Consider the following 25,816-nt stretch of genomic DNA (forward strand, 5'->3'; position numbering starts at 1 on the left):
TTTGGTTCTTCTGTTTTTGTTTTGTTTCTTGTTTGGTAATTCTTCTTTTGTTTTGTTTGGTACATTTGAGAACATTCATTTCGAATTTGAATATATTTTCAATTTAAATTTTAACTACACATAGGCATATAGATTTATAAACGTATGTAATTATGCCGATATCTGATGCGACATCCTTACACCATTTCGCTGGCTTAGAATTATATTAACATTTACATAGATATAGTAGCTTTATATCTGGGATTTCGGATCGCGGTTCTCGGTAGCGCCTTTGTCAGCGATTTCCCTTCGAAGGTACACAGAGATAGAGATATTGTTAGCAGGTATTTGCAATGGCTTAACATCAATATTCTTACACATAGACACACTCAAATCGCGAGATAAACACATCTAGATGCGGTTGCTTGCCAATGAACTTGTATCAGAAGCCAACTGGGGTAAATGCTACGCTTGAAGGAAGGGTGGGAAAGTATGTCGGGTATGGGAGTTCGAGTGCCTAGTAATACAAACATACGAACGTAGCTAAATATATGTATGTGTAAATTAATCACAATTGAATCGGAAAATATTTACAAAAAATACTCAATCAAAGCCCCAACCATCCGCAGAGCATGAGACCCAACCCGTTGCCCCGTTCGTTTGGCTTTAAAACTCGGGTTTTCAGCTATAGTTTCGTCTGCACCTAATGATTATGCCCGTTCCGGGCACTTGGTCTGGACAATTGGTGCCTTCACCTGGAGTCCCGGTCCGGTCTCCGCTAGCATGGCCGTGTGCACAATGATGGCCGGCTGGTCCTCGCTCTGAGGATGTAGCTCGTGCGACTCGCCGGGTGTGAGGCTGGCCAGCGCGGCGAGAAGATCATGGTTGACCAGTGGCTCGCCTTCCTCGCGTGGCTCCCAGCCGGCTGGCGGCGAGGCGGGTGGCGAGATGAGGAACTGTTTGACCGGCGCCGGGGGCTGCAGGTTCTTGTTGCTGACCGGTGTCACCGGCTGGGCAAAGTAGCAGGTGATGACCGTCTTCTTGTTGAACTCGTACTGATGCAGCTTGATTCGAGCATTCGCCGCCGCAATGGCGTTGTCATAGTTAACCCGCAGGCGCCGGAAGCTGCGCAGCCACTGGAACGAGGCCGATTCGCTGAATGTGCGGAATAGCTCCTCCATGGCGTGCTTCAGCTCTGGATTGGTAAACACCTCGGAGTGGATGTTGGTCACGATGATCGAGGTGGGTAGGTCGTCGAACGAGTCTGCATCCACCTCCGGCTCTGTGTCGCTATCCACGTCTCCCTCCTTTGGTAGCGACGGATGTTGATTGGGTAGGCCGTCGGCGGCGTTGATGAAGATGTCCTGGTCCGGCGACAACTTGTCTATGCTGCCGCCTCCACTGCTGTTCTGCGTGGACTTCAGTTTGTTCTTGCTTCTGCCGTTGGCGCTGTTGTTGTTGTTGTGATTGCCACGAGGAGTTGTCGGAGTGGCAGCATTGGCCGCTTCAGCTTCGCCAGTGGCGTCTGGAGTGGCCGGATCTGGTGCATCGACGGACGCATTGTTGTTGGACTTGGGCGCGTCGGACATGGCTGGCTGCAAAGCAAAAACAAGTTGTTTTTCGTTAAATAGGATAGAAACATGGTAGAATTGGTGTTAATAAGATGTCTCTCTACCGAATATAGCGCATATCATTCAAGCAAAGTACTCTTGTTCATCATTTACGAAGCGTAAACCCTTTTTGTGTTGTTAAACAACTAATTATTGGGGTAAAATAAATGAATTCCTCGTAAAGCTCATTTAGTACAATAAGCCTGTTTTTAATGGCAAATGTATGTGGGAAGTAACCGCTGTTCAAAGGAGTTATTTTTGTGATAACCATTACTGCTATATTTATGTTATACTCGTACGGCCTTTAATTATAGCCCAACGAGCACGGACTTTACAGTAATTGGATTCAACAAGTCAGTGACATTATCCATAAATAGAACTGTCAGTTGGCTAACCTTCACCTCCAAAACATTTTTAAAAAATTGGTAAACAGCACTCGCAAATTATTTCCACACATACACCGAGGGAGTTGGGCAAACAGCCAGGGTAAATACAGCGAAAGGCTTGTGTTTTTGTTAGCGTAATATATTTGTAATAAATTTGGAGCGCCACGCTACGACAAAAGAATTTCCACCTCTTTCCACGGCAGCCCTTCAAACCAATTACGGTACCAGAAACTACAAACGTGTGCAGGTTCGGGAAGGAGCGGCGGAACTGAAGGAAGTGGGTCTGCGGCAGGCGAGGACTTAAGTATCGACACGTGAAGCCAATCAATAGGTCTACCACGGGGTTGGAGCTCCAAGGGGGATCCCGTGGTGACGCACTGTTGATTCACAACTGCTCTTGATTTTATTGTTATGTCTGCGTGGCACAATCTTTTGGCGAAGGGAAAGCGCCAGACGGGTGATTAATAGTAGCGAAATTTTTATGAATGAATGAATTAGTGAGCAACTGGCGTCAGAGTAAAAATGGTGACGTGTGTCTGCTTTGCACCTGTGACCGCCACGATTCCCATTCCATGAAAATCCAAGCGAACTCTTCGTGGGTTTCATTATAATAACTGCCAGTCGTAGTTCTGGATGGGCGCCCATTTGTATGCTATAAAAATAGCATTCTTCTTGGTGTTTTATTGTGGCCCATGAATCAGCAATATGCAGTCGGTTAATTATACGCTATTTACCCGGCCAGGGTGTTATTTTAGACAAATACGAATGGGTTCTTGTGCTAGCTTGGCTAACAAAACTGGCTTAGTTTTTGGGTGCGTAATTTGCAAAGTTTTTATGAGTTTCCATGCAAGGACTCGGACCAGGAGCTGAAAATGTTTGCTTTGTATTTCTTAAATAATTATTTGGGCATAAATTAAATTCCCGGGAAAATTTAATAGATTTTATTTGGGTTTTGGATTTTTTTGATGTCATAACTCGATTGATTTTTTGCGGGTAACTATATAATACATTTGTTATTGGGTTCCTTGGTATTTACATTGTAAAAAAGTGATTCGACATAATTGTAAAGGGTGGCGCGAATACAGTGTATGAAGGATATCTAGGGTTATTCTGGGCTATCTAATAAAGTACAAAGTTTAAATTATTGTTTTATCGATGAAAAATGTTTTCTTAGATCTTGCTGGCAAATAAAGTTATTCTTTTGAAGTGAATTGCTTTTTATTTGATGAAATTGCAATACCACCATTGTGATAAGCTTATACTTATGATTTTCTGAAAATAAGTAACCACTTGAAGGAATGAGAAGGCCAAGGACAGGATTTTAAAGCTCGACAGACGCGACGCAAAAACCTCATTCCCTCCTGAATTCCCATAGCTGATGCTTTGTTGGTGCTTTCACTTTCCTTTTATGGCCATTTTTTTGTTGACTTTTACCTCGACGCAGAGGAGTAGAGCAAAAACAGCAAGCGGGGTAGCTAACAATAAAAACAAAGGCCAAAAAAGAATCCAACGACGAGTTGATCTATTTCCGGATGATTGATTTCCTTGAAAGGACACACCCACGCAATTGTTACTTCTGCTACCAGCGGCAGTTGGAGATGCGACTGTTGTTCATGACGTGTGCACTTTGTTTGCCGTGGAGCTTGATCCTTATCACAGGAGCAGCATGGGAACGAGGACGCCTGTAGGTGCAAGTCAGCATAAACGAGCTGCTGGCATGCAAATCGCATGGGCCCCGTGTGACGTCACCGTTCCTGCACGCAATCCATAAAAAGCAAAGAAAGCGGCCGATAGCGCACTTTTAACTAGACAAAAGTAGCTTTCAGCCCCGCCCACTTTGGGATGGGGGAGGCGCTGCCGTGGTTTCGACATGATGATGAATTGCCTGCCGGTCGTTAGCCAACGACCTTCACTCATTCATAATTGCTGTCATCATTATATCAAGTGGTTTTAACCCCCTCCCTGGAGCTCCTGCTCTCTATCCAACCATCCATATCCATGTAATAATTTGCCAATCCATCCATCCTGCTGCTCATCCCGCCATGTCAGACTTAGCAGATTTTTAGCCATAAGTAGCCCGCATGTAAGCCACCTCAAAGACACGCAAAAGCTCTTTATATCATTTTAGACGGCATCCTTGGGCCACTCAAAAAACCAGCAACAAAGGGATAAAAAACATATTTGTTTACGATTTTAAGCACTGTCCTTTCTTTAAGCCTTTCTACTATGTTATTTTCTTACTTTAACAATATTGATTAGAACCTCTGGGACATCCTTGAAACTGTTTAAACTTTTAAAGCGCTTAAATGTGTAAGTTGCTACTTAATTGAAGCTCGCATCCCCTACTTAAAATTGATCGGATGTGTGCCAGCGAATACGAGTGAGTGAATTGTGGCCTTATTTACATTATCGTCCCGATTTCGTGACAAAAGGCAAATCCCACGAGTGCGTTTTCCACTCTCCATTACAGCTGATGCTTTTGCTTTTCCTGCTGCTGCTGCAGTTCCAATTTCAGTTTACCCTATTTGAATGCAAATGCAAATAACGCTGGGAGAAGATTAATTTGATTTTCTGCTGAAATTTAAAACTTTCTACTGGCAGATACCAGCCGTCTGAGCCAGATATTTGCGATTGATGTAAACCGCCTGGAATTTAATTAAATTGTTCCTGGCCTTTATAGAGAGCTCAAAGCGTAGCTCTGTTATTACAGCTCCTTGCGGTTGCCGGTGGAGGTTTTGCTGCTCATATTTGTGCCTGCAAGTGTCGGCTTCGTTTGCCACATGTCACATGTTGCTGCAACCGGAATCCTTTCAAGGCAACTATAAAAGCAAAAGGTCATGCGGTCAGTTACTGGTACAGCTGGCCCAGGTCGCTTACTGGTAGTTGGGCGTGTGAAGCGAGTATTACATCAGGAGTTCTGTGTCAGGGCAACACGTGAATCGTGTGCGAAACTTAAGATATTTTGCTGAAAGGTTCGTGAACTAAATTAATTGAATCCTAATTAGTTTGCAACTTTCCTTTGTTCACTGTTCAGCCTGTCCCGGATTGCTTCTGGTGCTGGCTTAGTAATTTCCCACACACGTTGTTAGAAATGCTTGTTAGAAATTTAAACACTCGTATCTATGGACTGCACCTGAAAGTATGCTATTCTTCCCACTCACTTACACACACCCACACACTCACACACACAAGGATTCCCTGTAATTTAGCTCCACCAAACCAAACCAAACCAACTTTGCTTTCACGGCTGCTGTGGCTGGATAATTACTACCAAAGGTGAAACGTTCACCGAAAGCTTACCCAGCATGGGCGGATTTGCGTGGTAGTGGCACAACCTTGGTGGGTGGCTGGTTGGGTGGTTGTGGGTGGAACGAAACAAATACAGCTGATTGGCAGGACATTGATTGGCCGCATGAGCCATGTGTGTAAAATGCAAAATGCTGAAAGGCTTAGCTTTGGGCTGCAGATCAGCGGGAATTGGGTTTGCTACATTTTGGAATCAGAAATAGCGCATTCTCTGAAATCTGCATGACTCGTCTCAATATTCTAGTTTTAACAGATCCTGACATCTCGACATTCATACGGACATGGGCAGGTCGTTTTTGATCAAGAATATATAAACTTTAAACCTAAAATGGTACCCTACATTTTACTCTGTAAGTAACGGGTATGAAAACTGTTTAGGAAACTTAAGTTCAATATTTCAGGATATGTGAATTGTCCAGAATGTCTGGACAGCATAAGTATTTGTCTTACTTCTTAGTAAATAACAAGTTTATAATTGCCATTCAATTACTGAAAACTAAACATTTTCAATGCTAATATCAACGTAACGAATATTCCAACTAATTGTATGGGGAACTGTGTGGACTTGTTTTGGGGAAACATTAGACGAAATCCGTTTAACAATTGGCCAGTTGTTAACCACCTGTCAACCAGTCACAAGGGGCGTCCACGATAACAACTATATAGCTCTGTTTATATTGAGACCTTTGTTGGCTGCGCACAGCATCCGAGGGGAAATCACTGAATTTGCTGAATTTACCTTTGGCATTGCATGACAATATCAGGTTTTCGTAATTACCCGACACTTCCAGGCATGAACTGTTAATTAAATCATTTACACACCGATGAATCGCACCGCAATAGGATTGTAAACACATCTGTACCAAGTGTATGCATGAAAAATGGTTTCTTTTTTCGGGGTCAGAAAATTCCTGGCATTTCGATTGACCTTCGACAGAATTGTAAATTCTAATGTGGCCCCCACTCACATACATACCATAACAGCCCACCCACCCCCGCCCACTACTTTTACAAATTGGATTGTTATCACTCAAAGACCTTGGGCGATTCCGAGGAGTTTTCCCTTGCCTCCGACTCAGACTCAAACCGATTCGACCAGCCCCTTTGTTGTCGCCTGTCACTCGCAACTGTGCGGCTCCAACTGCAAATGTATCTGTGTATCTGTGTATCCGTGGGTTTCTGTGTGCCCGCCTTGTCAGCGCTTTGACACGAAAATAGTTTGGGCCAACTTGGCTATGCAAAAGCGATTTCTATTAGGAGCAGCCATCGCCGACATGTGCTGCCGAAATTCGCTGATTTGGGTAGGATGAAGAGATTACCAAAAGTTTACAGTGGTTTTTGGCCGCAGCATAAGAATCAATATCGCTCTCAAAGGAATTAAAATTCTGTACAGCGATTATAGCTATAAATCGCTTTTAAGCAAGTGTTATCAGCAGTTCAAGGTTGAGTTCAACCGGTTGAAACCCGCTGGTTATCGTAAATCATGGCCACGGTAGTCCCCTCGATTCGCTTCTTATCGCAACGACCATCCCCTCTGACGCACCAAGCGGACGTATTTAGACTGCATAGATAACAGTTGGCTATTGTTACTATGGTTAATTGAGACATTTACAGCCCGAGTACCTCAAGTCAAGCAGAACATACGTACGCGAATATATAGTCGAATGGAATCGACGTCGCTGCCAATCAGGCCGAGGTGTTAAGTGAGTTAGGGGCACTTTTGCTTTTGGGACGTGACGTCAGTGCAAACTGCAGCTAGATCCAGTCAAGCCAATTGACGAAAGAGCCGTCGGCAGCGGTCTGTACGTACTCAACTCAATTCATCAATTGGCAAAACGCTGGCAAAAAGGCAGCAAATCGACAGAGCGGCAGGCAAAGAAGCAAGAAAACAAAACAAAACAACATGGAATAGAACAAAAGCAAACGCAAACAGAAATAGCATAAAATGGACAACAGACGCGACAACACAGGCCCCAATCGTAGGGGCAAAAATTATGAGTTGCTTTTATTTTAAAATCGTTTCATTTATTTTGCGTCAGCAGCGCCTCTCAATGAGGAAACGCTGCGTATACATAATTTTCTGGCCACATATACGCACTCGCATATCTTTCGAACGTCGATTCAGTGTTCGATCCCAATCAAAAGCACAGACGAGTGATCTTTCCTTGGCCTTTTGCAGTCTCTTGAGATCGGGTTGTATTTTCGAGTGATTTTGCAGGAGGAAATAGAGTTTGTACCTGCACCTTAACAATGTAAATGGTTTTGCTATTCGTCTTATCTTGAAATACTGTGATTTTATAAATTACTCTTCGAAAGTAGTTGTTTACAATTGAGTTTATCAAAGTTATTTTTTCCCCGAGCTGAATTAATCATCTTATTTTTTAATCTTATATATTTCAAAGTAGGGTAAACAAGAGAACAAAAAAACAAATTTAAAATAGATTGTTACACAGCCATTATGCATGAGTAACAACTAACAAATTGCGATATAAAGGAAATAATCTTTAGTACTGCTAGAAAGTATAATACAATGTAAGGCAATTAGATGCGCAATTAAAGCAATTTTGTTATTAACATGATTCTTTACACTAGTGTTCATGAACTTAATGGGGTAATACGTTAATAACCAGCCACATTTCTTGGTTATTCCAAATGGGTGCTATCTGCTGCTAGTTCTTGCCAATATCTACTTCTAGATCTCCTTTGAATACGACCTTTTTGGCCATGAAACGATGATTTGCCACTTCATTCACAAGCCATTCACATTAATTTTCCATGATTCTCTTAAGCGTGCACTTTATCTGAAAGTCCGAACAGCTGGCTGCAAAATGGAATCAGGGTTGGAAATGGCAAGTAAATCTGTCCTCGCTACAAGCAAGTGGGCCCCACTGGGCATTCGGGGAATAGGGATATGGATAGGAATGGCGTCGGGATTTGCACCCAGGTCATTGTGTTGTGTGGCTGGCAGTAGAAACGCCCACGCACACGCCCCTGTCAACTGGCCGGTAAAAAATAGAATCAAATACATATGTACATATGTATGTACATATACAGAACAGGAGTTGTGGCAAAGCTCGCATTTTATTTGCATTTGTGAATTTATTGCTTTCGGTTACGTCTGTTTCGCCTTGCCACTTTTACAAAAGTCGTTGCTTGCTGCTGCTTGGGGAATTTTTTGGAAATTCGAAAAGATTGGGTTTGAAGCAGTAGCCAAGGGCTTCTACTGTTGCTCAAAGCAATTAATATTTGAGAAAAAATAACGAAAACGAAAGCAGCAGCAGCAGCAACAAAGCGACCGCAACAGTGGCAACAAAACGCCCCCCGCCACACGTCTTCATTTTTCAACCAAGGACTTGGCACGTTTTAAATTCAGCCAGCAGCCGCAGAAAAGACCACGGACAGTGGGCGGAATTTAATTTCGAAAAACATATTACTTTATTGTTCGCATCTATACCCACCTCCGCCAATCGAATAAATACGATTCCACCGATGCCAGTAAGCCTTCACCTCAGAAAGAGTGTTGATTAGCAACAAGACTATAAAGTTTCTAGACATTACCTTATATTTGAAGTATGAAAGTTTTTTATGAATGTCGCGAATATCTCCAAGTATTACCATTATAAAAAATTTAATTTTTTAAAGTGACTTTTATGCATCTAGCTTTTTATTGGACATCCCGACCACAGTGCACTAGTTTCCACAGTATGCGATAACAATAACATCGTCCACTACGTGGTCGTTGCTGGGGTTACGGGCAGTCAGTCACGGTCACGGCTGCAGCCCCTCCGCTCCGGCCGATACGAGTCCTCAGAACAATGGCTGCGGACAGGACGAAGGCCGACGGCCAAGGACGAAGGGGTGGAATTCAATAGCAACAGCAGGAACAACAAGCATTCTGCTCCCACGCAATAGCAGCAGGAATTGTGGCAAAAACAGCTGCTGCAGGATCAACGAGGTGGGAGTGGATTCGAGGACTTTAAAACACGAGCCAACTGAAAATATTCAGAAACGCCGAAGCTAAAATACCCTTTCATAAAGGCGATTTATTCAAGTGGGGGATTTTTCGCTCCTAGTGAATCTTCACTAAAGAGTGGGGGTAATCACAGTTACTGGTTCTTCTCCCTACATAGGGTCTTTTCTATTTCTATAAATGCCAGATTTCACTTATTTCTCGGTATTTGACTAAAATTTAAAATATGCAGGTTTTGGACGAATTGAGTCCTTGTTGACACATTAGAAGCCCCCAGATAAACACCTTTTCCACGCCACTGCAGAAATTTGAACATTTAAAACAACAAAACAGTATGGAACTATTGTTGGCAAATGATGGCGCGTGCATAAAATGCGCATATCGAAAGTGGGCGGTTGGGGAGGTGATAATTTTGCACTCCTTGTGATAAAAACAATCCGGTATTTAGCAGCGGCTTATTCCTGAATGTTTATAAACAAATCGAGCGAGAGAGCGTAGGATGGATGGCACAGGGGGGTGGAGGGTGGTTGCAAAGGGGGTGACTTTTCGCAGACGCTGCGGCACCAACACAAACAACGCAACGGCAGCACAGCAACAATTTGCACGTAAAACTCAGCTGCTGCTGCTGTTGCCGTTACATAAGAAACTCTTGCAAAAAGTGCAAATCTCAATTCGGTATGCAAATGGACCACTGCCACAATGTACTCACCGTTTTTAGAAACTATTCAGTGGCGAAATTGCGTTTCTTCTTTTATGCGCCAATAACAAACTGCTCTTTTCCCCCGTTGTGGTTGTTCTCCTCCTTGTTGTTGTTGTGGTTGCAGCTACTGCCCAGCGAAGAATAACTGCTGTTGTTGTTGCGGCAGCGTAAATTTGCAAGTGCACCGCTATTGTTGAATGTTTTTTAGCCGATTGTCAACCCAGTAGAAGCTTCCAGTCTGCGTCATTCGCGGAGACGCGTAGTTTGACGTTCGACGACACAACCGCTCGCAGTGAATATTGTTTTCGGACTAGAGCTGAGAAACGGTAGATTTTGGTACTTCTGGAAACATCGATTGGCCTGAAACTGATAGGTAGGCGACAAGCGGTCACACTTGGTGATGTGCGATAGATTTGTTGCAATCGATTACATATTTATCGAAAAAAGCAAAGAGAAGCCGAAATATTTGGCATTAAAAGATAATTTTGTATTAAAACTAGGAAAATAAGTTACAATAAATCGCAGATCAGGAAGACATGGCCAACGTCGAGTCTATGATTGTGGAGGAAAAGACGCAGGTCAAGCAGATTGACCGCGAAAAGGTTTGTTTGATTGCACCGGCCATGTTTACTTCGGATTTGCTCTAGATATGCTAATAAGTTTTTGCCTTTTTCAGACCTGCCCTCTGCTGCTCCGCGTCTTCTGCTCTACGGGACGGCACCACTCCGTGTCGGAGTATATGTTCGGAAACGTGCCCACCAATGAGCTACAGATCTACACCTGGCAAGACGCCACGCTCCACGAACTGACCTCCCTGGTGCGCGACGTCAATCCGGATACTCGGAAAAAGGGCACCTACTTCGACTTTGCCGTCGTGTACCCCAACTACCGGAGCAATCACTTCCAGATGCGCGAAATCGGAGTGACCTGCACGGGCCAAAAAGGAATCGATGATAACAAGACACTTGCTCAGGCCAAATTCAGCATTGGAGACTTTCTGGACATCTCGATTACCCCACCCAACCGCCTGCCACCCACAGCCAGGCGCCAGCGTCCCTACTGATTCTTCACGTTCATCTATTCTAATCATTTTAATCTTTCACTTGACACTCAATGGAGTATGGACATAATTATAAGTGGAATACAAGTAAGACGAACTACGAGCTGCTTGACTTAAGGGACTATATGTTGTGGGGAGTATCAGTTCCTGTAAATGCCGTTCGGGCGCTTCGACTTCTTCTTGCCTAATTGCGTCATGTCGATCTCCAGACCATTGGGCAGCACGGCGCGATTCTCTTCGTAGTTCACGAACCCATTCTCTTGTAACTCCTCCTCGTTGTTGCGGTTGTTAGGATCGCACTTGATTCCTGTCTCGTAGTGGTACTCACGTTTGTTGCCATCTGGATCAACGTAGCCATAAGTGCCCCTGGTAAATGAGAAGTTTGGATAACCATAATGGAAGCATACAGGAAATGGATCCAATCTGTTCTACTCACTTGGTGATGCAATCGGTGCCGATCAGCTCCTCCTTGAAGGATCCGTCGTCGTTCTCATAGCCCCATGTAATGCTTCCGTCCTCGTTTTCCTCACGCCACTTGCGAATGGTCTGGGAAACGGGCTGGCGGCGGCGCTGCTGCTGCTGGTCAACGTGATCGTCCTGCAGTTGATTTTGATCAATGATGGGACGCGGCTGGACGGGCTTAGGGCGTGGCCTGGCCACAGGCTGTGGTGCTGGTGGCTCAGGTCGCAGGACAGCGGCTGACGCTGGTCTCGTTCGAATCACAGCCACCCGCTGGGGCTGTTGAGGCGGTAGTGGTGGTGGCGCTGCTGCAGTGGGCGTAGGTCGCTCCAAGCCGAATCTCTGCGAGCTCTCAAACCGACCGATGCCAAAGTCATTGAAGGCGGCGGGACGGTTCAAGGGCGTTGGAATCGAAGGACGTTCGGCGGGGAAGCGAGAAGGAGGAGGCAGGATGGCAGCCGGCTGGGAGTCATCGGACTGGAGGAACTGCTGCACCGGCGAGGGTTGTTCAACGGGTTGCTGGCCAGCCAGGAAGGCGGCAGCTGCCTGCTGAAACTGCGACTGCTGGGCCTGGGCCAATTGCTGTTCCCTCAGAAGATTCGGCAGATATGGCTCCGGCTGTTCATCCTCCGCTGACTCCGTCACAGGACGCGGCTCCTCGATAGCAATGCGCTGCGTCACCGCTGGAAGTATGGTATTCTGCTGGCGTAATGAAGCTCCTGGACGGCGTACTCGCAGCACAGGCTGTCGGTGGGGCACTGGGCCAGGTGAAGCCACCGCTCCGGGAATGCTCAGACGCTGAGGATAGTTTTGTGCCTCTGTCACAGCGAGCGCGCTGCAAACGAGCTGGATTCGGAGGGGAAAAATGTATGTCATTAGTGCATCCCATATGAGGGTCAACTGTGCCAGTTGTCGGTACAAGGCGTTCCAACCGCTTTAGCAACCGCGTGCCACAGGTGGCCAACTGGCCACTAACTGTTAACTTGCTTTTGGCAGTGTCCCTCCTAAATAATTTTTTTTACGAGCTCATTTTGGCGTGGTGCTTGCCCAACGACTTCTTAGATTTTTCATCTCCGCTCTGCCGATTTGGGGGTGGAAAACCCCGAAGAATTTGGTAAATTTATTTGAAACCTACATAATTGGTCAATGGGTTCACAATGGTTCGATGGAAACGTGTACACATATGTATTGCAAATGAGGTTAATAATCTTAAAGATACATAATACCATAATACATTACTCTAGACAGAAGTAATAACATTCTATATTCGATGTACCACTGTAAGTTATTTTTGGCTACAGTCTAATTTTTATGGTAGATATGAAACTACATAAAGTCCAAACATTTCTCAAACTTTTAGCACTACTAATTATAGATCGAATTCCGGGCTCGTAAAAAGCTCCGCACTTGCAGCCTAACTTTTGTGGCACTTCTTGGTTAACTGCTCAACTCGCACCTCCGTAAACTGGTTTAAAATTTATCAACCGCTTATGAGCAACAGCGATTTGTAGTTGTAACGCTGTGGCGGTGGCAACAACCACAGCAGCAACAACAACTGTGGCAGTACTGTAATGGCTGTAAATGTGGAACATAAAACAAATCGCGATTTCTACCCCGCCTCGCTGCCGATCGATCATAAAAGCCGAGTCCAAAGCCAAAAACAAGCTGTGCCAAAGCCAAAAGGAGAGACCAAAAACAGAAAAAACGAAAACATTTCAGACTTTGGCGTCTGGGTTGCGTAATTTGCATGGCCGGAGTTATGCGGCATGTAGCATGTGGCAAGCACATTGGCCAAAAGTTTCCGGTTCGCGAAAGAAGTCAAAGTCTAGGACAAATGACCGACCGCCTAGTCGTATACTTAATGCTAGCACGACTTTCAGTGTGACAACTTTTAATTAGTACTCGCTGTTGTTGCATAATTCTAAGACGGGTGGAGGGGTATTATTAGTCGGCTTATGGCTTTTCGCCCTCGGTTTCGGTTTCCATCTGGTCACAGATCAGATAACTATTTGGCCCACTTTGGCGTGGTAGCTTATATAAAAGAATTAATGATTGGGGAAGTGAAAAAAACCCAATACGGAATTACGGTTTCCATTTGGGTTCTTGGCAGGATTGGAAACTTAAGTAGGGTTACTAATTGAAATTGTGGTTTTTGCTGGAAGTATTACATTAGCAACATTTTTTTCGTTTTATTTCTTTTGTTTAACTTAAAAAACAGAGTCTTTGACTTTTCTCTAAAGAACTTTTTAAATTTGTAATCTTTGCTAACTGTGATCCTATTTATGATTACAAAAAAACATATACCATAGCCATATACGCTATTATTCCATTAAATTCGATATTAAATAACTATTTCCTTATACCTCTGCTAAGTTTTAATCTAAACAGTGGCATATAATTCAATTGTTCAAACATAAACAACTATTACCGCTAATAATAATCAATCGAATCAATGAAGCCTTCGGCTCATGCAGATTTTGTTATGCATGCAGTCGACACATTTTTTTGTTTACTATTATTATCCATTACTTTCCTGTATCTGAGCTATTGGCTTTGTTTTTGGTTCGTTTGTGTGTGTGGGGAACCATTGAAGCCAAACATTCCAGTGGCCAGCGGCTTGGCTGGCTGCCCAACTACCTGGTCAAGTGAACTACTTGGCTTAAACATTAATAAAAGCCAGGCCAGATAAAGCGAAAAAATTGTGTATGAAACTACGCAAGGCCTGGCAGACACTTGCAGCTATTTATTTGGGTGCATTGCTCGGCAGGGGAACTTGATTTGATTTAATTGCTTTTATGACTCCGCCTTGCGTCTGCGTCTCAGTTCAAGGAAACCGAAAATTTCGTAGCCATGTGTAACTGTTCGTAATGGAAGGTGTTCCCAGCTCGAGACCGAAATTGAAACCAAGCCAGGTGAACTTAAGCCAAGCCCAGGTGGAGTTGAATGTAAACGTGGGTGTTCCTCTGTATAGTGAACCATCACCATTATGATGCATCATAAGCATCAGTGAAAGACAACAAAAGATGTTTATGGTGCGTGCTCATTAGTAACAATAACTTGGCTAAGGACTTCTGGCCCGGCCTTGACTGTCCAATGGCCATTGACCGAACGAACGTACGAGTATGAGCAGCCGAATGAAATCGAAAATATGTCCTATTCCAACCGGGCATTTTTTAGCTCGCTGGACTCGTTGCGCTGGAATAGTTGTCAGTGCACTTTCGAGCCGGCTTCGGTCTGAAATATGTAATACTTTATGCATGTATAAAAGCCTTATTTATGCAGGCATACATATACTCCCATATACCCGTCCATTACGTAATCCCAGCACACTACGCCCAAATGAGTCGCGGTGTGGGCAAGTATCTGTATCTGTCGCTGTAGCTGTAGCTGTAGCTGTATCTAAATCTGAATCTGCAGCAGCGGCAGCCACTGAAAACTGAATGGAGAGTGCGTGCCGAGAATTTGCATCGCCTTGGGTGCGTTTTGTGGATCCCAATCGCGCATAACTAGTTATTAGCTGCGGCACCACCAACGACCTTGATACACATAATCGGGGCTAGCACAAATATGGTATCGTGACGAACTGCCCCCCAACAATACTCCTGTAAATTATGTCTTTCTTGTCATTAACAATTCATTTTCTGGTCCAAATTTTGGCAAGCTCATTAGGCCATGTCCGTAATTTGGCCAAGCAATCAATCAAGTTAAAGCATGAAAATCTAATTGTAGCCGCTGATATATGGTTTTTCTAAACTAATTTCGGAAATTTAAAAAATTTGTGACTTAAGAAGTTTACTGTATGATTGATATTTACATAAAATTATGTTTTTTTATTATTTTGACTTTTTTGGAAAATGGTTTTATAATAATTTATTGTATTTAACTATTTTTTCTGGATATAATGAAACTAAAAAGACTTTGATAATCTTTGGCAGTACAACAAATTGAACTTAAGTCAATTGTGTGCCAGTTTTAAGAGCCCAATTTCAGGTTAATAATGGAGGCCGGGGGAATTTTGCAAAGTTAAGGCGGAGCTGGGCTTAAAGCCAACAAATGCTCGTTAAAATTTCTGACCCGAGGGCTTGGTTTGGTAATTCCTCAAACGGAATTCTTTGGCCAACAGTGAAAAAAACAATATATGGGTGATTGTGATTGTATCGCCTATTTATGATGAGAGTTCCTTTGTTCAGATAGATCTGAGGTTTTATGATGCTAAACGAAATGAAATGTCAATTGGCTAGCATTAATTGCTAATTGTCATTGGATTGAGCCACAAGTACAGGTAAACACAACTAGCGCACTTTCTATTAAATGCAAATACTCGTAAATATCCAGCAATGTCTCAATCTAAGATAGAGTAGGAGCCTTAAGCTGGCAACCAAACGACCTTGGTAGCTGCATATTTATGATTCACTAGCATGCTAAGGTGCTGACATGACCGAGAACACTAACACTTTTGATCCTCGCTATTGATTGCCTTTGATTCGCGTCCAACTTACCGCAATTAGTTGAATCTTCATGATTGATGTGGACTTGGACTGGGTATCTCCTTTTAACTTTCCTGTCCCTTTGTAACACTTCCGCAACACGAAGAGAAGTTAATATTCGGGGAGAACAATCTTATCCACAGGTAAACCTATGTAGTACTTCTTGGCCAACCGTTGATCGCTGAAATGCTGGGCACACCAGGTGCGCAGGCGGCTTTATAGCTCCAGCTCCAACGCCAAACGGAGCTTTGGCCAGCAGCGGAAAATTTATGTGAGGTGTGTGTTTGGCATGGATATGCAATTAATGGCCGGGCCAAAAGTGGAGCGCATCTCTCGATGAAGTAACGAAAGTGACAGGGCAGCCTGGTTTTTTCTTTTTTTGCACTCTTTTGTGGACATGAGAATGGTTGGTCTCGAACAGCTCCGGGAACGTGATATAGTTTTAAATTACTTTTACCGTCTTTAACGGCTTTGTATTTATTATTCACCGAGCTGGCAACGCTCGTCCTCAAGCTTAAAGTTGAGACCTACCAAACTAAAGCCTTACCAACGGAGCGTATGCGCAATGGTTGGTGCATCGGCTATGTGTTTAAGCTAGAGGGGCTTCAAACCCACCGTATTATAGCATCGTTTTATAGCAACGTGGAGACCCTTAATTACTTATTATTAGATTCCAAAACACCCAGTACTGTAAAAAACGTTTTAATTTAGTATTTCATAAAAATACTTCGCTTTTAATGCAATGAAAGTATAAATAAAATCATATGTCAACAATATAAAATCAATGTTAATGATAGAATGAGAAGAAACGATTTAGTGCGGGTGCGCAATGTCCCCATAGGTCCAATAAATATCACAGTTAGGCATGTCAAAACGGAAAATCAGCTCTGGTTTCTCTTCAAATTCCAATTCCTATTGCAGCTCTTGGTTATTCCACATCCTTCATAAGGCTGATGGCGACGGCGCCAATCAGGCCACAAACTCCCATCACATTCAAGGGCAGCAGGGGATCAATGTGCTCCTGAGAAGAGGAAATCAGATTGGTAAAATGAAGAACATACAGGTAAACGATTTAACGATTTGAGGACCCACCAGTTGCCAGAGAAAGGGCACAAGGATTAGGGCAATGCCCGATGCCAGGTTGCCCATGCCAACGCCAAAGTTTCGAACTATTGTGGGATATTGCATCGCCGTGTAGGTGGGAATGATGGCGTTGTTGGCTCCAATGAGACACTTGGCTGGGGGAGATTATCATCAGATACGGATTGTTAGGTCAAAGAAGTCGTGGTACAACTTACCTATGGTGGCCAGTGCAATCACACCCGTTTGATTCGACACCAAATTCGTGGCTAAGCAGCAAAGACCTGGCAACAACATGTAACCAATGAGACTTCGTCGGATTCCGACTTTCAAAACCACCAGAATGCTAATGCAAATGGACACGGCCTCCACGGTTCCAGCCACGGCACTATTGATGTAGATATTACCACCCAAATTGCTGAGGTGCAAGGTGAGTCCAAAGTAAATGATGATCAGTGTCAGCCAGATGACCAGGGTTAGGCAAGTGGTGCGCCAGTACTTGGCGCTGAAAACCACCATCAGCGGATTCACTGGGCCACTTGTACTAGGATCCTGTGCATCCGCTTCGACAGCCTTCGACTCTACGCCCGTTGTAGTCGTTGCTTCTGGTGGAGATTGGACTGACCGCGGTACCGCCGCCTCCAGGGTCTTGCGATAGTTGCTGGGCAAACTGGCGCTGGTGCCATTCATTCGGGCAGCTCTCTCAATTAGCCCGCACAGCTCATCCAGCCGGCCCTGGGCCAAAAGCCAGCGGGGAGACTCCGGCAGCCAGAACCTGAAAGGAATGGAAGCGAAAGCGAAAGGGTGGCTTGGTGTGAGAATCAATGTCATGATCCGGTATTTATTGGCTTTAAGGAATTTTTTCATTTCATCTCCAAGGCGGTCAGCTAATGTGGCTTTCTGTGGCCCTCTTGGCACCCGAGGATAAACACTGAGGAATGTCCTGGACGGGGACGCGGTTTCTTTGTCCCTGCCGGAATCTAATTGATCCGACCAATTGTGTTGTGCTCGGTTTTATCTTGTCAATTCATTTACTTGACTGACTGCTAAAAATGTTTACGCTTTGAAGTGCGTTCATCTGGGGATTTAATTCTAAAGTGAGCGGATTTTTAACAGATTTAACGAATTCTTTTGCCTTTAAAGTAGCTTTGCTGTGCATAATTATTTGTATGAGAAATAGTAACAATTAAAGGTCGAAAAAAATGTCTTTTCAATATAGCAAATACTAAAAGTATGTGTTAATTAGAAGAAGTAGATACATGAGTTTGATTATTAATCAAATTTATTTAATAAATATCATTTACCCATTGATACAAATCAGAGCTCAAAGCAAAATGCATAAAGAGACCTCGATTTCCCTTCAGCCGATTTTCCAATTACCAAATAAACGCCACACAATGGCACTGCCACACCCAGGATGCCCCGCAGAACTTACCAAATGCTGAGCATGATTAGCCACGGCCAGGAGATGGCCAGCTGGAGGTGCCGCCAGTCGCGGATGAGGTAGGCCAGTCCGGCGGAGAGGACGTAGGAGATGGCCACGGGCAGAATGTTGAGAATGCCGATTACGGTGCGCCACTTGCCGGAGACCAGCTCCACCACCAGCACGAAGCTCACAACAGTCACGGTCATTGATGCGAATCCAATTATAACACGTAGCGACATGAACATGGCCACCGATGTTGAGAAGGCCAAAATTCCACCTGCAACGGAGAGCAGAGAACCCATGCCAAAACCCATGTTGGCCAAAAAGGGTGGCCAAAAGGGGGTGGGGGTGGGGGGAATGTCAGTGGCAAGGTCGGGCACGTAAATAAGAGTGTAAAGTCAATTAAAATCGCAGCCGGGCCAGAGAGCAGGACAAATGCGAACGCAAATGCAGCTGTTAGTCCAGCGATTCACGGACAAAGCTGCATATAAATGACAATTAGAAAGGGAATCCCACTCAAATTGTCATGGTCAAAGGAACACTCGTCCTTCCAGCCCTTTTAATCGGACTGTTGCAATTTCAGCAGTGCAATCTGCACTAGAAAAAAATGGATCCTAGTCCGAATATATGTTTTAAGGAAGTAAAAAGGATCTTTAAGCTAAGCTATTTGACTATTTCGAGAAACATGAATGGGACCAATGGTAGGTAATACTCACCAAACACGCTCTGAATAGTGACGAAAGCCATTAGCGTGTGCCTCCTGCCGAAGCGATCCGATATCCAACCGCTGAGAACCGCTCCCGCTGCTGCGCCCACCAGGAAGCAGGTTTCCACCAGGCTGAGGATGTCGCGTCCGCACACCAGTTCAAATTCCTGCACCAGCGTCTTGGCCGATCCATCCTCGTCGGAGAACTCAAAGTGCCAGCACTGCCGGTAACCCAGATTTGTGGCATTCTCGGGCCAGTTGATGAGCTGGTTGTTCTCGTAGGTCACCTGGGAGTAGTCCACATCAAGGAGCAGGCAGCCATTGGAGGACTGGCTAATGTTTCGCCATTCGGATACGCTCATCTGCTGGAGGTTTTCCGGTCTGGCACACCAAAAGTCCTTTGGAGCAATCTTTAAACAACATTTGGTTTTTAAGTAGTTATATTATAGGATTTATTTTTCAATACAGTACTAGCATAGTTCAATGTGTAAATTCATTTTGCCTAATTAATGTGGTCCTATCTTTGTTTTTTAACTAATTGGTAGTTTTTCGCAGTGTTATTTTTAAAATTTAAAAAAACTATTACTTCCTGACTGAATTTAGCGAACGAATGAAGCATAATAACTATGCAAACTCTATAAGAGTAGACTTTCATAGGATCATAAATAACTCAGCGTATAAAATTCCTATTAAAACTCGAAAAAGAAGCTTTTCTGTAGAATTTAGGCTATTAATTCCCAATTGAATTTTGAACGTATTCAAATTCGATTCACGTTTGTAATTACGTGCACTAAATAAGAGATTTCCTCTTTAAAAGCCAACTTTAAAAGCAGCCAATCAAAGCTTGAAAGCAATGATTGAGTGCTTGTGGAGCCATAAATCGAATCGCAGATCGGGCGGCTGGAAAACATTTTGTCGGGCACAATTTAAATCGGTAGTAAGCCGTTTAAATTTCTTCCGCATGTTGATTGCGGTTAACTCGTAGTTAGTTTGTTATACAGCAGCCCCATTTGTCATTTGGGCTTCGATTGCGAATGTTTCGTGACAGTTAAACACGGCTGAAATTACTGAATGTTGTTACAACACGAACGGCCATCTGATTGATGATCGCATCAATGAAAGCGGCTTATCAATCGCAATGAGCCGAAAAGCTTGTTATCCACCGCCCACTCCGAGACTCCGCCCCATAATCGAACCCCAAAACAACTACGAGTACAACCCACAACAGGTTGATAGCCTCGGCCGACATTGAACGTGCCTCAATTAAACATTTAGTATGCGGTCCGAGGAAATGGATTCAAGTTCAAGTTGAAGTGTAACAAGAAAGCGAAACATTTTCAATAATTGATGGCCGATGATAGAGGCGGTGCAGTGTGAGTTTTTCCTTTTTCACACAGGTTTATGCCTCAAATTCTGGCGACCCTTGATCGCGTGGCAGGCTCTGATGTCATTTGTGGCAAAATGTGGCAGTTGTTTTATCGCCAGTCGGTTACATGTCACGTTTCAGGCATTTGCATAGCGACACAGACTCTCGACCAACAATGGATTTCTGCGCCACAACGTGGGCAGCACTCTAGATACGACTTTGGATACGACTCCACGCGGGCCATGTAAATTTCGCTTGATAAATTGGTTTGCAGCTATGCACGAGGTGCACCTGCGAGTGACAGACGGACAGATAGGCACACTGGTTAAGGCTCGAATTACTCGTGATTACTACTTTGCAATCATATGAAGGTAGCTATTTGTCAGCCGAGTTTCTAAATCGTATTGCCCTTTAATGAGCACTGACTTTAGTCCAGCTTGCAGGGGACTTAACAGGTCAAGCACCCTGGCCAACTTGGCATAATAGATATCTCAATCGAGATATGCAACTAAAGGCACGATACGTGACAGTACAAAAACTATTGTTTCTAATGAAGTTCTAACGAAGTATTGACATATCCGTAATTGAATGGTTCGGAAAGTTCAGATTGATTTGCATTCAATAGGAAGACGTCAGTGAAGTTTCTTTTCTGAGTCATATAGTTTCCTGGATCCTTGTCCCATTAAATTGCGTCATTTATAAGAATTTCTCGTCACACTTTTCATTAATGATATTGGTCAAACTTATAGTTTGTAATTTTCCAGAACACCTGATATATTAACTTTTCTTAATAGTATTTTGAACATCTCAAATGATTAAAGAAAATATACGTACTACTTTGATTCTTTTATTTACCTCTCCTTTTTTGACTATTAGTATTAACATTGTTAGGTCTCTAAAAACCAATTCAATAAATTGAATTGAATTGATTTGACTATTAACATACGTATAGGGGTATAAACTTATGAGAGATTTTCGATTACACAAAACCGGACTGTTAAATATAGTACTATGCCCATGTGGTCTAGGTGCTCATGGGTGATCGTTAACTTAATTGTTACAGGGTCATCTACCGACCCTAGATAGAGAAAGTACCAAACTGCTATTTCAAATCTGAATTTGAATCCGATTTGGTTTCTGCGGCGAATTGGAGACCAGTGTGCCAGACAGAGTGTGGCTTACAAAGGTATTTCTGAGCATTTTATTATTATTGTTTAATTAATATACTTAGACAGTTAGCGGTCAATATTGGCCTGTGGCAGAGAGTAACCTTTCGAAGGCAACCTTGGGCTGGCTCGAACTCGGAGCAAGCCACCGACGCCACCGGCACCACTAGCACCACCAGCACCACCTGATATGGATCAGATGGGAGTGGAAACTAATTGAAAAGTCTTGCTAGTACGGTGGGAAATCGTGTTGTCATGGTGTCGACCGCAGCGCCTAATCCACAAAGCTGTCGTCTTCATAGCAAATAACACAAAAGCGTGCAATTTGCGGACATAGTCAATTAAGATATGGTTATTCGGCACGAAGATTATTTCAAATAAATATGCCATTAAATCAGTGTAAACAAATCAACGACTTTTGGGGTGGAAAAGTGGGCATATAGCAAACTCGTTTCGGCCTAAGCCAGTTCAAATTTGTTATTACTCCGCAGGCAATTAGTGTGTGTCAATAATTAAGTCAGAAGTGGAACAATTCAGGTGGAAGAGTCCAAGGCGCATTTCAGTCGTATGAGAGTGTTAAAACATAAAGCAAGCCACTTTTATATTTTATATCTGGTTTTTAGTAAAACGAAATGGCAAACCTTCATAATTCTCCTATTCAATCAATCTTTGTTCAATAAAATTACAAATATTGTATCTGAAGTTCACGCTACCAAATTCGCTTAATGAAACAGAAATCGTCATCAATCGAGAGCACGAACACGGGCAACAGGTTTGAGTAGCACAAACACTTGCAATCGCAGTCACTTGAATTCGCGTTATCACGAGAACGCGCTGATAACTGGCATTGGGGGAAGGCACACCATAAAGGCAATAACAGAACCTTGTCAACTACGGTTGCGTTGTAGTTGGCCAGTATTAGTTGGCAGTGGAGGTGCCATGCAGGCAGGCGATGGAGCGCAACGATGGCTAATGTTGTTGGCCAAAGGCCGACGTACCGACCGACTCACCTGGAACACGTAGACGAATATGTGGAAGGTGCAGATGGCCTGGAAGATTGAGAGCAGGGCGCACCACATGCCCTGCCAGGGCGTTAGGCAGCCCAGGAGCCGCTCCAGAAGCTTGGTGTGCAGGTGATCTAGGTTCTCCATGTTCCCATCCGCCAACATGGGCGAGGCCTCGCCCGATCTCACATCCGTTAGCTCCATTGTGGCCCGGTTCGAGGTGCAACCGCTTACGGCTTGCGTTGCAAGTCAACTGAGTTTAAACGTTGACTTTCGAAAAAGTATCTTATGAAATTCAAATTGATTTCGGATGCAAGATTTGGTAGGTCGGCGTTCTGAACTGCTCTGAGGTGTTGAGAGCCGAGAGTGCGTATGTCGCAGAGATTCGGCCGTGTCTCTGGTTTTTATGCAGGCGCGGCGTTGTTTCTGATTTCTGTGGGGGACCCTAAGATAATGTCCGAACACAGCGCGATGTTGCGATAGTCAAATTACTTGTTGGCTCCGTCTTCACACCCGGCCAAATGAGTCATTAAAGAATCACTTGATGACTTTATAATGTTGTAGACTGTCGACCTTTCCGGGGAGTGCCTTGACCAACTCCTCCCACAAGGTTGATGCACACTCTGCGACGCGTCAATTTCATTTGGAGCATCTGGCCAACTCTAGGTAATCTTTATAGAGCCGAACTTTCTTTTCGGTTGACGGGCGTTATCTTATCTGCGACTGTCTATTTTTGATTGGTTCATGTAAATTCCGAGGATAGTTTTCAAAGACTACATTCTTAAACACTCGGCTATTATTTGTCTTCCCAAGATAACACATTGGTTATCAACAAATAGAAAGAGGAATACCGACAATCAAATCAGTACCTCCCATGCAATAACTTTTATCAAAAACGCTTATTTATTGCCAATTTCGCTACTAGTCAATTGACTCTCCATAAGTGATTAAAAAAATACTTTTATATTTCAAGCTAAGTGGCTTTCACAAACTAGATTGTATCGGAAATGTCTGGACAAATAAAAACTGTAATATTGGGAGATGACAAAACATCCCAGTGTAACTCAGTGTTTTATGAAGTTTTCCAAATGAGCTAACACTTCCTCTCAGTTGCATCACACAACTTGTTAATCTTGACCAATCCCTATACTTATTCCCCAAATTACAGCCGCTCAATTCGTGTAATTAGCCTCTGAAAAATAACTGTGTTTAGACAATCGAACTTCTTGGGTTCTTTGAATGAATGGCCATTGGTTCTGGCCAAGCTCTATTACCCACCGTTCCGCAGATCGTGTGTGTCAAGGTCGCATGTGGTTTTTGCTCAGCTCCCTTCGATTTGGGTCTACTTTTTCACTACTTTACTTGGAACATTAGCACGATAGCCGATTAGCCGATGATTACGCTGATTACCTGTGGCATCGAAACTTCAAACCGTAGGCAAATGATGCACACGCAACCCACACGCCGATAAATGGCTCCTAAGTACCCAGTGTAACAGCCTCCCCGAAAGTTGGTCAAATGCGCTCGAAGGTCGAGGGGCATTTCAAAAAATATTCAAAACAAAATCAAAGCCAAGTGGGGGAAAATTGCTGGGCCAAAATTGACATGCGCGCCACTTTGATTGCTGGTCAGCCACCTCAAGTGGCAAACTCTTAAGTGTGTTATCATTTGCTTGGTCGTACGTTGTTACTGTTACTAGTTTATGGCAAACTCATTTGCTGATAACGTTTTTTATATCAAGACTCTCTTTCGCTTTCCACTCATTGTCAACACCTGTCAGATGATATACACATCCAATTAGTGGCCTATTATTAATCAATTCACAGAGTTTACAGCTATCAATCAAACAGTTGCATAATGTTTTCTTCCGGTCTAAGTACAAACATACAAACAAAATGCGGGAAACTTTGGGAGGAGGTTGGTGGGTGGGCTTAGGTATCAAAATATTTGATTTCGATGTTTTTGGGGCGACGCAATCAACTGAGCAAGTAACCGCAAATATTTGCCAAGCCATAAAACCGAAACTCACCTGGAAGACAAACATGAACAGGTGGAAAGTGGTGGGCAGCTGGAACAGGCAGAGCAGCAGGGTCCAAAGGAAACTCCAGCGGGTGTAGTGTCCCAGGAAATTGGATATCACATCGCTGTCCACATCCTGGCTGAGATCCCTGCTCGGCGGCTGCTCCCCTTGCTCCGCTGAAGGTGGTTTCTTCAAGTCCTCGGAGTACCGTCGAAAGTCCAATGCTATGACGCTGATTTCCGGAGTCCTTGGGCCCGGCCTTGTCTCGCGATATCCGCCATAGAGGTTCGCCTCCAGGCTGCCCCTGCCCTTGTCCCGCGGTCCGCCCACGCAATCGAAATTCAGGGAACCGCGACGCAGAACGCCACTCATACCGACGAGGTGGTTGAATGTACACGAGTAGTATAGACGATATCTAGCGATTTGGTAAGACTCCGAGTTTATTACTCCACTTGGGGCGCCAATCGATCGATTGGAAATAAGTACAAGACCGCGTCGATCGTTAGTATCTCAGCCGTCGGCGTCGATCTGAAACCGTTAACGGTTTGGGGCGCTGTTATAAGCACTCTGTAAATCTGCAAGAGAGCGAAAGCTACGTGCAGGGCATTGCCAGTATCGAAAAGCTCAACTCAAAGCTTGGACTACCCCACGATCAATCGATTTGGCATAGGCGCCTGCGGAAGCTTTCGCTCCACTTGAGTGGGTTTCACTTCCTCCAGGACTTTCCTCCATATGAACACAATTGTTTTCGTTTTATTTTTATTTATTTATGTTTTATTTTGACTCTATAATTGCGTTTGCTTTGGTAATTTTGATTTACAACAATTTTCATAAATTTATGCAAGTGTTTCGCTCAACACTCTAACTTAACAATTAATTTAATGTTGTTTTAGATTCGGGAATTCCGTTTGTTTGCAGCTCAATGAAATCTCTTACTAAGGTCAAATACATAACAAAGCTGATATGATCTTAGCGGGTAAGTACAATAGGCAACAAAAAATAAATGTAAAATAAGCGACATAATATTGCGGAAAATAATACAAAATACAAATGAGCAACTAGGCAACTGAGCAAATAACAACTTGGTAGGT

General features: G+C 43.8%; 4 protein-coding genes across 6 annotated transcripts; 1 reads left to right on the forward strand and 3 right to left on the reverse strand.

Annotated features, from left to right (window-relative positions):
• Positions 1-74: 74 nt before the first annotated feature.
• LOC6537077 (protein sarah) lies at positions 75-10,099 on the reverse strand. The gene is made up of 2 exons (XM_002097602.3): positions 9,961-10,099; positions 75-1,574 (listed from the first exon to the last, which is right to left on the reverse strand). Exon 2 carries the CDS (start codon positions 1,566-1,568, stop codon positions 690-692), a length of 879 nt encoding a protein of 292 aa, XP_002097638.1. The 5' UTR covers positions 1,569-1,574; positions 9,961-10,099; the 3' UTR covers positions 75-689.
• Positions 10,100-10,196: 97 nt separating this feature from the next.
• LOC6537078 (histone deacetylase complex subunit SAP18) lies at positions 10,197-11,114 on the forward strand. Of its 2 annotated transcripts, XM_039375084.1 has the most exons (3): positions 10,197-10,324; positions 10,452-10,553; positions 10,628-11,114. In XM_039375084.1, exons 2-3 carry the CDS (start codon positions 10,488-10,490, stop codon positions 11,012-11,014), a joined length of 453 nt encoding a protein of 150 aa, XP_039231018.1. In that variant the 5' UTR covers positions 10,197-10,324; positions 10,452-10,487; the 3' UTR covers positions 11,015-11,114. The 2 variants fall into 2 exon arrangements, with proteins under 2 accessions (XP_039231018.1, XP_002097639.1); XM_002097603.3 differs by lacking the exon at positions 10,197-10,324 and having other exon boundaries at positions 10,360-10,553.
• Positions 11,028-16,142, reverse strand: LOC6537079 (BRD4-interacting chromatin-remodeling complex-associated protein). Its single transcript, XM_002097604.3, has 3 exons — positions 15,970-16,142; positions 11,448-12,316; positions 11,028-11,377 (listed from the first exon to the last, which is right to left on the reverse strand). Exons 1-3 carry the CDS (start codon positions 15,988-15,990, stop codon positions 11,152-11,154), a joined length of 1,116 nt encoding a protein of 371 aa, XP_002097640.2. The 5' UTR covers positions 15,991-16,142; the 3' UTR covers positions 11,028-11,151.
• Positions 16,143-16,657: 515 nt separating this feature from the next.
• On the reverse strand, positions 16,658-25,458 carry LOC6537080 (organic cation transporter protein). Of its 2 annotated transcripts, XM_002097605.4 has the most exons (7): positions 24,735-25,458; positions 22,712-22,903; positions 19,180-19,579; positions 18,473-18,740; positions 17,256-17,812; positions 17,050-17,195; positions 16,658-16,978 (listed from the first exon to the last, which is right to left on the reverse strand). In XM_002097605.4, exons 1-7 carry the CDS (start codon positions 25,095-25,097, stop codon positions 16,886-16,888), a joined length of 2,019 nt encoding a protein of 672 aa, XP_002097641.1. In that variant the 5' UTR covers positions 25,098-25,458; the 3' UTR covers positions 16,658-16,885. The 2 variants fall into 2 exon arrangements, with proteins under 2 accessions (XP_002097641.1, XP_015048096.1); XM_015192610.3 differs by lacking the exon at positions 22,712-22,903.
• Between the last annotated feature and the right edge of the window lie 358 nt (positions 25,459-25,816).

The sequence above is a fragment of the Drosophila yakuba genome, chromosome 3R (assembly GCF_016746365.2).
Source record: "Drosophila yakuba strain Tai18E2 chromosome 3R, Prin_Dyak_Tai18E2_2.1, whole genome shotgun sequence".
NCBI lineage: Eukaryota > Metazoa > Arthropoda > Insecta > Diptera > Drosophilidae > Drosophila > Drosophila yakuba.

Coding starts and splice junctions, on each gene's coding strand:
- LOC6537078 (XM_039375084.1), top strand. CDS start 10,488: ATGGCCAACGTCGAGTCTATGATTGTGGAGGAAAAGACGCAGGTCAAG. Junction 10,554..10,627: donor AGCAGATTGACCGCGAAAAG/GTTTGTTTGATT, acceptor TGCCTTTTTCAG/ACCTGCCCTCTGCTGCTCCG.
- LOC6537080 (XM_002097605.4), bottom strand. CDS start 25,097: ATGAGTGGCGTTCTGCGTCGCGGTTCCCTGAATTTCGATTGCGTGGGC. Junction 22,904..24,734: donor TGTTCATGTTTGTCTTCCAG/GTGAGTTTCGGT, acceptor GCCACAATGGAG/CTAACGGATGTGAGATCGGG. Junction 17,196..17,255: donor GATTGCACTGGCCACCATAG/GTAAGTTGTACC, acceptor AATCTCCCCCAG/CCAAGTGTCTCATTGGAGCC.
- LOC6537077 (XM_002097602.3), bottom strand. CDS start 1,568: ATGTCCGACGCGCCCAAGTCCAACAACAATGCGTCCGTCGATGCACCA.
- LOC6537079 (XM_002097604.3), bottom strand. CDS start 15,990: ATGAAGATTCAACTAATTGCG. Junction 12,317..15,969: donor TGAAGATTCAACTAATTGCG/GTAAGTTGGACG, acceptor CTCCGAATCCAG/CTCGTTTGCAGCGCGCTCGC. Junction 11,378..11,447: donor GGCACCGATTGCATCACCAA/GTGAGTAGAACA, acceptor CTCATTTACCAG/GGGCACTTATGGCTACGTTG.